The sequence below is a fragment of the Chelonoidis abingdonii genome, chromosome 26 (genome assembly GCF_003597395.2).
Source record: "Chelonoidis abingdonii isolate Lonesome George chromosome 26, CheloAbing_2.0, whole genome shotgun sequence".
In the NCBI taxonomy this organism is placed as follows: Eukaryota; Metazoa; Chordata; order Testudines; family Testudinidae; genus Chelonoidis; species Chelonoidis abingdonii.
The window spans coordinates 18,085,559-18,096,559 of record NC_133794.1 but is presented as its reverse complement, the minus strand read 5'-3'; the positions used below and the strand labels follow the sequence as shown (position 1 = coordinate 18,096,559).

The 11,001-nt window shown below is 42.7% G+C and overlaps 1 protein-coding gene across 3 annotated transcripts in view; it reads right to left on the bottom strand.

Annotated features, from left to right (window-relative positions):
• Positions 1-3,317: 3,317 nt before the first annotated feature.
• AKAP8L (A-kinase anchoring protein 8 like) overlaps positions 3,318-11,001 on the bottom strand; it is a 44,123-nt gene continuing 36,439 nt past the window's right edge. For 2 of the 3 annotated variants that reach the window (XM_032765336.2, XM_075060971.1), the window contains one exon: positions 3,318-4,396. In XM_032765336.2, coding sequence (XP_032621227.1) covers positions 3,938-4,396 — 459 coding nt within the window. In that variant the 3' untranslated portion in view covers positions 3,318-3,937. The remainder of the gene's footprint in view (positions 4,397-11,001) is intronic. The other variant, XM_075060970.1, reaches the window with a different exon arrangement.

Genomic DNA, 11,001 nt, shown 5'->3' with positions numbered 1-11,001 from the left:
TCTATCAGTTAGCCTTTGTTTAATCCATTTAATGTGGGCCACGTTATTTTTCAATCAAAATATCGTGAAGTACCAAATGCCTTACAAAAGTCTAAATGTATTATATCAACACCATTACCTTTATCAACCTAACTTGTAATCTCAAAGAGATCAAGTTAGTTTGACAATCTATTTTCTGTGACATGCAGCCAGTGCATTCTGGGGTCAGGGTAATGACTGCCAAGGAGACAGAGGCAGTCGAGGAGGAGGAGAGCTGAGCAACATGGAGATGGTGTGGTTTTTTTTTTTTTTTTAAAAACCACAGGAATTAAATTCTCCAAAAACTTAATTAACACAGAGTTAAGGCTGTCCAGCACTGACACATGCCCTTCCAAAATGTGGAGAGCGGCTAAATTTAAACCTCTGAAAATCAGGAAATACCAAGATATATGCCACCCCCACAGCATAATCTTAAGTCTGCCCCCTGGGGCTAGCAATAGTCATTGGAATGGTTCAGTAAGGGGGTAGGTCCTTTTCTGCAGAACTGCTGTTTAGCCAGTCAGTTCTTCACTCGGGAAACTGTACCCTAATCTACAGCATGTTTGATGGCTCACACTCACAGATACAGCTACTATCATGCTGGGCACAGTCCAACACCTATGCAGGCTGCTGCATTAACTGCTATGGGTAGGAACAGCAACAGTGATAAATGTCTGCTTTATGCTGATGTATTTAGGGAACACAACTTTAAAAAAATTTAAAGAGCAAAACAGAGAAGTAATACCTGCTTCTAACTGGTATTGTTCTAAGTAGCAGGTGTAAAATTAAGAGGACCAAATTTTTTTTTTTTAAATGTGCCTACAAGCTTATAGATTTTTTGCAAGATCCCACTAATTTTTTTTTTTAAAGTGTGTTTTTTTTTAAACTTTTGAGTATCACCCCAATCTGCACCAAGCCAACATGAATTCCAATAGGAATTAAAATTCAAAGGCTATATTTCATGTGGTGGCCACTTTTACATTTCTTAAAAATAATTTTAAGATTTCCTGTCAAAATGAAAGCTTTGTATCCACACGGACTAGACACTTTTTTAGAAAGAACATTTAGATTCTGGAACAAAGGATGAATTGCAGTAAGTTCCACCACCAGTAAGCTGTTAAGTCCATAGGGCCCTGTCCCTGTGTTACCATTAATGGAAGTTCTGACTCTGCTTAGTAGTATATAGGCCAATGTTTCTAGAACAAAGAATCAGGGTTCTAGGCACCAGCTTGCAGATTTATCTAGTCATGGTCTTGTTGGTTGTAGCAAGCCACCCAACTATTTTTTCCTGGAATGTACGATGAAAGATGGTTATGCTTAGTTTATTAAAAGTTATCCTTAATAGAAGTCATTCAGTAGCAGCTGCACATTATTTGTCACTATTCCTCTTCATCCGTAACTCTGTGCAGGAAGACTATTCTTGTCATTACATTCAGGATACAGAAGAATTTTTTGAACACTTACAGGCAGTCGGTCAAACCCATATTTAGAGGCTCAAAATTGATGTTATGTTAATAAAGATTAGGTCACTAGCCAGAAAACCCATCTTCAGTATAGTACTTCTAGCTTTACCTACTTAATGCCATTAGAATTTGAGGCACAGGCAAATTCCCAAAACTTCACTTGTTTACAAAAATTGGCCTTGGCCTTTCCTATTGTGATGGATGACTATAACATCTATTGCAGAGCCAGGAAGAAGAAGCCTGCAGATACTTGCTAAGCTCCAGAAAGAGGAAGAACTGGTGTGTTTGTGGGGGATGGCAGGGAGTGAAGATCAACAATTGTAAACAGAAACTAATATAGTCTCAGCCAAATCAGGGAGCTGCATGAACGAGCTGAGTCCAATTTTTATATGGATGGTAAGAAGCAGGATGTTATCTTACTTGCCTTTGAGTGCTAGGGGATGGGTGAACTGGAGGGTGAGTTGTAGGATATCAGTGGTGGTTCTAGGAGAGCTAGAAATAAGAAATCCATATGAATGAAGATGGGTGTAAGAAGAGTTCTGGTGCCTAGAATGAGGTAGGGAGAAACAGAAACAGTTATTTAAATGCCATTTGATATATTCTAACATAATTGGGGAATATGAATATTCATATGCTTTACTCATTTCTACATATATTTTTTCTAAAAAGTAATCTTAGCAACCTTTTAATCCAGTAAATTTCTATGGGTTTGACAAAATCCCACTTTAGTACAGTTTTTTCAGTAACTTACTGTAGTCATCTTCCTAATTCCCTTCTCTTCACAATTAAACCTTAAAGTCAAATTTCCTGAAGCCAACATAGGTACATGCATGTAAGCACAGTCTTAGAGGCCTTGTTCAAAATGGTAATACGTCACAAGCTTCCGATCACTGCACGGTGAACTATCCCAGAAAAAAAAAAACATCCCTACTGATCAGGCTTAAAGTGGCGTCTGGTATCATGCCACGATTAAGAGGTCAGTAGTGACTACTATGCCATACTGGTGTCTCTACTTCAGACCACCATAATAAACCTTTTGAAATTTGACCCTGTGCCTCAACATTTACACTAGAACAGGTTTAACAAGCTGCTTGTCATATTAACACTGTGTTGCAAGACCAAGATAGAAAATTCTACATAGATGAACAGCTACAGTTTAGAAGCTGTGCAGTTCTACTGTATACCGATAACTAGGCTAACTTCCACGTTATGGAGGAATGAATGCAAGTAGGGAGGAGGAAGTCAGGTTTATAAAGAAAACTGATCAGCTACAGCTACCAGCACTCTATATTCCAGGGAAGTCCCAACAGATGGAGCCATTAAAGAAGCCCAAGGCAGCTTGTCCCAAAATGGTGCCCTGCCATCCAGCAGAAATGTGCCCTCCTTTTCTACAGATGCATCCATGATGGCGCACAAGCCAGCACAGATTTGTCTGTACAAAACTGGTTCAGTTTCCTGGAGGGGCACGCTTTGAAATATCATGGAAGTGTTAAACTTTTGATTTGTGAGCTTGACAAATATACTCAGAATTAAAAAAAGTCAATGACAACTTTAGGAAATATTTGTGAATATTCACAAGGCACAATTCAGTTGGTGATCTTAGAAGGGTTATACTAGCCTTATAGATGAGAACAAACAAAAGAGAAGAAGAGACTTTTTCCAAATCAGCAGCAAAACTGAGGTGGAGCTCAGATCTCAGTGCAGCAGACCACAGCAATTGCACAACATTGCTTCAGTTTAGGAGGACTGCATTTCAAGATCTCCACCTATTATGAGCATCACCAGGATACATACTACTCACCTCCACCTTCAGAAATTAAGGCGCACACAGAGGGGTAATATCAGTGTAGTGCTTTATCTCCACCCACCGAAAACATTCACCTTTAAGTGAAAGCATTTTACAAACAATACAATGCTGACACCACTTATTTTTGCTTTGCATTAAAAAGGAAGAGTAAAACATTGGGAAGAGTACTACAGTCACATGGAAATTACGCAGAATTTTACAGCATACACTGCAGATTTTTAAACCCTGGATTTGAGACTCCTTTTGCTTCCAGGAAGGCTGGCTAAGGGACAACTCACTTTTTTTAAATATATAAAAGTTTTACAGGGACAACAGTAAGAGGTTTAATCTGTCAGATTGTGATTTAGTACGTAGTGCATTAGGCACAATTTGTTTTGTACACATGCTCAAAGGAAATTCTTCTAGTACAAAGCCATCTAAAAACTTGGACTGCACAAAACCTAGCTACTAAAATGAAGGTTTGGTAAAAAAAAAAAAAATCTATTTCCAAAAACACTTTACAGATAGAGGCTTTCAACTGCCATAACTAGGTGAAAGTTTAGTAGAATGATAACCAAAAACATACTATGAAGTTTCACAGATAGTTATGCTTTAAAAAAAAAAAAAAACAATGCTGGGTCTTAAACAGGTCAGCTTCCTCATCCAGAGTCTACTCCAAGGACTCATCCTCTTCTGCTGCAGTAACTCCTTTGCTTTCTTCCTCACCTCCCTCCAAGGGCTCATCCTCTTCTGCTGCAGTAACTTCTTTGCTTTCTTCCTCACCTCCTTCCAGCAGTTGCTCTTCCTCCTCAGCAGTGAGGGTTTCCTCTGCAACTTGTGAATTCTTCTCCTCTGTGTAGCCTGCTTCTACTTCTGCCTGTGCCTCTGCCTGAATCTCCTCTTGCTCCCCATGATTCTCAGTTGTTTCTGCTTCTGGTTTCTCCTCATGGTCTTGGCTTTCCTCATCTTTATTTTCTTCATCTTGGTTTTCTTCATCAATTTTGTTTCCATCTGCTCCTTCAGCATTTCCACTCATTCCACCCGCTCTTTCAGCATTTCCACTCATTCCACCCTCTCCTTCCTCATGCTCCTCCTTCTCTTCTGGATCATCTGTGAAGGGATTCTCACCCTGTTAAGTCAAAACAGAATTATGTTGAAGCTGGACAGATTCACGGAGATATTAGCTAAGACCTTCTCACTTAATTTCACACAAATGCAAGGTACATGAGATCCTCCTTCAGGGCATGAATATTTCTGATCACTAGGCTGGGACCAACACTTGGAAGTTCTCTGTACCTGAAAGTATTTGTACAGAACCAGAGGGTTTAACCCTGGCCAGCTGTAAGTTAGTGAACTTTATAGCAGTGTGTGGTGAAGGCACCCAGGAGGTTTGCCTTGTTACTGAGAGTTAATTTTATATTATGTGGACGTTACTTGTAGCTCTCCTGTTGTTCCTTCTCCCAGCAAGGTCCAATAAACTATTGGAGTGCCATGCTTCTGCTGATATAAGCAGACTGCTTTCAGACCAACGAAGTTACAAGAAAAGTGAAAAAAGACTTGGTGTACTTGGTCTATTGAAAGCAGAGCTGTCTGTAATGTCAGGAACAGGGGATGTTCAGATTCTGGGAGTCCTCCTGACAAAGCTGAGCTATTGGAGATTTATTCTGTGTCAAATGTAAAATGATACTCTCCCATCTCCTATTTTAGAAGGTTTTTACCAGGCCTTGTCTATACTGAGAATTCATATGTTACAGACAGCAGTGTCACTGTACTGATATAAAACCGGCAAAACTGTTATAAACCAGTGTTTGCATTGGTGCAAATCACCTCTTCTCAAAGAAGGGTGAGCTGCAGTGGCACACACTGCAGCTTAGTGTGGACAAGCAAAACTACAATAGGCGTATGTGGTGGTGCAGCTACACCAATGCCTACATTGGGGATTTCAGACAGCCAAGAGCTTAGTCTTGCAACCCATTTTCAATTCTGACATGATTTAAGCAACCAGCATTCAAGAAGTCTATCCATAGTAGAGTTGGATACCAATCTAAAGATGGGGTTCCAAGCTACCCAATGTTGTTCAGCACCAATGCTAACTGACAGTTTGGAGAAGAACTACTAAAAACCAAGCTGTAACTGAAGACAGGAAGATACAAGCTTTGTTAGAATGCCAATGATAGAGGCATTTTAAGTACTAACAAAGACAAGCTCAAACCATGAACACCACAGATCAGCAAAGCTATGGACAAATGCTATCACAAGTGGAAAGCAAGGCTTTCTAATGAGGTGCATACTATTAGTTCCTAGCCCTCATGCTTGGCAAGGTATTAGCCTTCAGAATGGTCACTAAATGCAGAGACAAGTGGTGACTTTTTGCTACTAGCCCTGAACTTTCCAGACAGTTCCAACCCATGGACCAATTATTGCCTTGGCATCAATGACAAGTTTTTGCGTTTACGTGGCTCATAGGCCCCAACCTAAAAAGGAGAGGGTTACTCACCTTGTGCAGTACCTAAAGTTTGAGATGTGTGTCTCTGTGGGTGCTCCACTTCAGATGTTGGTGAGTTCCAGTGCCATTGATTGGAGAGTTTCGGTAGCAGTGCCTGGTCGGGACGTGCATGTGCAGTAGCGGTCTTGTGGCACTGTTGGCACTTCCTCTAGTGTGCACACAGTCTGACCCCTTCAGTTTCTTTTCTACCATCGAGTCTTTAATGCAACTCTGAAATAGAGGGGAGGGTGGCGGCGACAGTGGAGCAACTTCTTCGGGTGCTGACCCTGTGGGTGGTCCACTTCAGGTGACTGAAGAACAGTGCCCTACTGTGGATAGAAGGGGCTTCTGAGTTGTATTCATAGTTGACGCTAGCACTGTTAGGCCTAGTGTTGCATCTGAGTTTTGCATTATTGCATACCGATTAATGAACGTGTGTTCAGACGCCCAAGCAGCGGCCCAACATATCTCTGAGATTGATAAAAAGGCTGTTGAGGTCCACATTGACCTGTTCAAATGGTCTCCAATCTCTGTCTGGGATTCTCTTTTTTGCTGTTGATAGCACAGAGGGATGCAATTTGAGATCCATTTTGAAAGTCATTGTTTTGGTATTGTGGATCCCTTTGACCTTTCAGCTGTGGAGACAAAGTCTTCAGAATGGTTTCATTCTATCTAGGTAGAATGCTGATGCATGTCTAACATCTAAAATGTGGAGGATGGTCTCTTGTGTAGTCTCATGTGGTTTAGGGTAAGTGTATTGATTGGTTGAGATGAAAGGATGATGAAACCCTGGGGACAAATTGTCTTTGAGCCTCTATTTCACAAATTTGTCACGCAGAAATAATCATGACCAGGAATGCAACTTTCATTGAGAGGTGTAGTAGAGTACAAGTCGCAAGTGGGTTCGAATGGTATTTTGGTAAAGCCTCTAAGGAGCAGGCTTAGATCCCGTGCTGGTGTGGAGCTGTGTATTTCTGAGTGCATGTTCTGTATTCCCATGAGGAAATGCTTTATGATCAGGTGTGTGAATAATGAGACACCATCAATCTTATGATGGAAAGCAGTTATGGCTGCTAGATGTAGTTTAACCATACTTGTGGAGAGTCCTGATTGCTTTAGTTCCAATATGCACTCCAAGATCAAATGAAGTGGTGCTGTAAGTGGAGTTATGCGTTTGTTTTGGCACCATATGGAGAACCTCTTTCATTTCTGTAGGTAAGTTGCACAAGTGGATGTCTTTCTGCTGAGTAAAACCTGTTTTACTTGTTCCGAGCACGTTAATTCTTAGTGTTGGAACTATGCCTTCAGATCAAGTTTTTCCAGGTTTTGATGGAGGACTTGACCTTCATCTTGTGAGACAAGAGCCCGTCACAGCAAGAGCGTGTATGGTGTGCAGATTGCCATGCAGATCAGGTATGGGAACCATGTCTGTCTGGGCCACATTGGGGCTATAAGTATGATCTTGGGTTCGCCATTTGTATCTTGTGTATTACTCTGGAAATTAAAGGTATTGGTAGGAATACGTATAGGAGAGATTCGTTCCATCTGATGAGGAAGGCATCCCCTAGGGATTGTGTTCCCAGTCCTGCTCATGAGCAGAACTTTGAGCATTTGGCATTTCATGCTACTGCGAATAAGTCGATGTATGGGAACCCCCACGTGTGGAATGTGTTGTATGATGTCATTCAGTTCCCATTTGTGTTCTTGGGAAAACTCTGCTTAACGTGTCCGCAGCTGTGTTCTGGCAAGCTGGGAGACATGATGCTGTAATGGTGATGTTGTGTTTTATGGACCAGTTCCATAGTTTTATGGCTTCTGTGCATAGGAAATGAGATCAAGCTCCCACTGTTGGTTTATGTAAAACATACAAGCAGTGTTGTCATCATGACTTATTGGTTTTGTTCTGGATTTCTGGGAGGAAATGGTTGCATGCATTGTGAGCTGTGTGTAATTGTGTCTCCATGGGAGACCACTTCCCTTGGATTGTATGTTGGTTTAGGTGGGTGCCCCAGCTGATCTGTTGTGATCAGTATGGATGGTGGATTCTGCTGCAATGGGATCCCCGCACATAAATTTTGTGGACTTGTTCAGCACTGAAATGAGTGTTGGACTTTTGGTGTTAGTTTTAGGATTTGTACTGTCTGTGCTTTCAGACATCCCTGTAGGCAGCGCATGTATAGTTGAGCAAGTTTTACTACGAAGGTAGCGGCCTCTGTTATGTCCCAGCAGTTGAAGGAAAGTGTGTGCTGATACCTCTCGGCTGTTTGTGACGACTGATATGAGAGTGGTCAGTGCTGCGAATCTGGTAACTGGTAATGATGCCTTGGCCTCTATGGACTCCAGGTGTGCTCCAACGAAGTCCAATTGTTGTACTGGGTTTAGAGCAGATTTCAGTTAGTTTATTTGCAACCCTAGGGTGTGAAAGGTTATAGTCCTTTGGGTGATATTTACTGTTTCTGCTTGAGTAGGTCATTTCAGTAGGCAGTCGTCTAGGTATGGGAAGATCAATATTCCCTGTTGGCACAAATGTGATGCAACTACTGCTAGGGTTTTGGTAAAAACTCAGAGTTCTTGAAAGTCTGAACGGTAGCACTCTGTATTGGAAGTGGTCTTTCCCTACTGTGAATTGTAGAAAACCTTCTGTGTGCGGGATAGATGGTGATAAGAAAATATGCATCTTGTAGGTCAAGGGCTGAGAACCAGTCCCCCTTTTCCATCACTGGGATAACTGAGTTCAGTGTGACCATTCTGAATCTATGGGTACAGGCAAATTTATTGAGTTTTCTGAGATCTACTTTGGGTCTCCATGCACCGTTTTTCTTCTGAGTCAGGAAATAACGGGAATAAAATCCCTTTCCCCTGTGCTGTTTTGGAATTTGTTCCATGGCATCCAGTTGTAGAAGATGCTTTATTTCTTGTCATAGAAGGTGCTTGTGACAAAGGTCCCTAAAGAGGGACAGGGAGAGGGAAGGAGGATGGGTAGGTAGAATGGAGATAAAAGGGGTGGAATAACCTGTTTGAATGATCTCTAATACCCAGTAGTCTGTGAAGATGGAAGCCCACATGTGATAAAATGGTCGTAGCCGATGACCAAAGGTCTGGGTTGCTGGTAGTACTGATGCTAGTTGTTGGGGAAGGTCAGCCAGACTCTCGACCAACATTTCTGGTGGTGCTTGGGATGCCACGGACTGAGACTGGGAAGCACAATGTCTTTGTGGCTGCTGTCTGTCTCTGGTTGTCACATGGCTTCTGTTGTTGTGATGTATGGCCTGTTGCGGGAGTATGGTTGGCATCTCCTCTGTCTGTTTGGATGTGTGTAAATGCCGAGGGTTCTCAATATCACTCGTGAGTCCTTCATGGAACGTAGGACTTCATCTATCTTCGCAGAGAACAGCTTGACCCTAATCAAAGGGGAGGTCCTCTATCTTAATTTGGAATTCTCGCAGGATACATGAAGAACGTAGCCACAATGCTCTGCGCATTACTATTGCTATTGTGTGTGCAGCTGTGTCAGCGACATCATGGGATGTTTGGAGCGTTGTTCTGGATATGAACTGTTCCTTATTAACAATTGCTTGGAATTGTTCCCTCTTGTCTTCAGAAGTTTCACTGAGGAACTCGTTCAGTTTACCGTAATTATCATTTCCATATTTCGCTAGCAACGTTGTGTAGTTGGCTGTGCAGAATTGCTGAAGAATAGACTTTCCACTCAAACAGATCTATTCTCTTCCAATCCTTGTTTTGAGGTGTGGATTGGGATTGGAGTTGTTTACCCCTGGCTGGCTGCATCCACCACTAAGGAGTTGGGCTGTGGCTGTGAAAAAAAAAAAAAAAGTCCATTCCTTTGTTAGGTACATAATACTTTGTCTGCAGGTCGGAAAAATATTGGTGGGTGTTTGCCCCACCGTTTCCATCAAGGCATCATTTATTGGCAGGGCTATCTTTACCATAGAAGAGGTGCGTAAGGTTTTTAAGAGCTGGTGTTAGGTCTCAGTTACCTCCTCCAGCAGAATATTCTGCTGGTGTGCCATTCATCTGAACAATTCTTGAAAATGTTTTAAAAAAAAGTCACCTGTGGCAGTGGAAGCATCACTGATCATCCAGAGAGGACGATGAATTGTGAGCAAATGAGGTATCTTGTTCTGTGGATTCCCCTCTATCATCTCCAGTCTCCTCTGATGCCTCTGGTAATGGTTTTGTTGTTTAGCTTATATGTCTCTTGTGAGGAGTGGGAAGTTTGGAGAAAGGAGACTTGCAGGCTTCCCACGGATCCCATTGTGGCCATTGTATAGGGAATGGCATGGGAGGGCACATCCAGGGATGCGAGCCAAGGATGCATGTCCCTGATAAGCTGCTTTCTGATTCTTGTGTAGGACATTGTTATCTGGTGCCTGATGAGAAGACTTCCTCCTCAAGGTCCTCCTCATCTTCATCGGAAAATGGTAAAGCTGTAGGGGAATCTGGTTGGTCCGGTGCAGTTGGTACCAGTGAGCTGCTGGTGCCAAACAGAGGCAATCTGGGAGTAGCGGTTACTTTCATGTCTGCCTTATGTGTAAGAGGACACAATGCCATTGTTTAGGGTGCTCTCTCTTTCCGTGCCAACACTTTAAATAGTTGCTAGGTCAGTGCAGATGGTTTCTGCATGGCCTTAGTCAGCGCTGGTGGTGTCATACTTGATATCTCTGTGGACGGTTCTGATAAAGTTGGTGCAGACATTGCCAGTGGCAAAGGCTGTGGCACCATGTCCTCTGTAGGAGCAGTCGGTGCTGTGGAGGAGGAAGCTATTTTGTGCCTACCACTTGACTCCTTTTCCCTGCTGGCAGAGGTCCTGGTACAGAGGAGGTGCCTGTGCATCAAAGGTGCCCACTCTGCCTGAGGTTGGCACTCAGGGTAGATACCTCCCTGGAAACCACCGCTTTTTTTAAACTGTTCTCTGCTTGGGGAGGACGTGGCCCTTTTCCTTGATTTTGTAGAGGAACCGGCACTTACTCAGTCCACCAAGGATGTACTCAGAGAGTCCTTTGTCGAGGGTTGTCTGGGATCTGAGGTGGACGTTAGCGATTTCTCCATTAAGATGACTTTAAGTCAGAGATACCTCTCTCCTCGCTCGAGTTTTGATGTCGCTGCACTGAGCGTACTTTCGTGGTATGTGTGACTCACCTAAACAGCAGATGTATTGTGAGTGCCCATCTGAAATCGGCATTGCTTCCTTGCTTGGAGTACATCTCTTGAAACCTGGGGATCCAGGC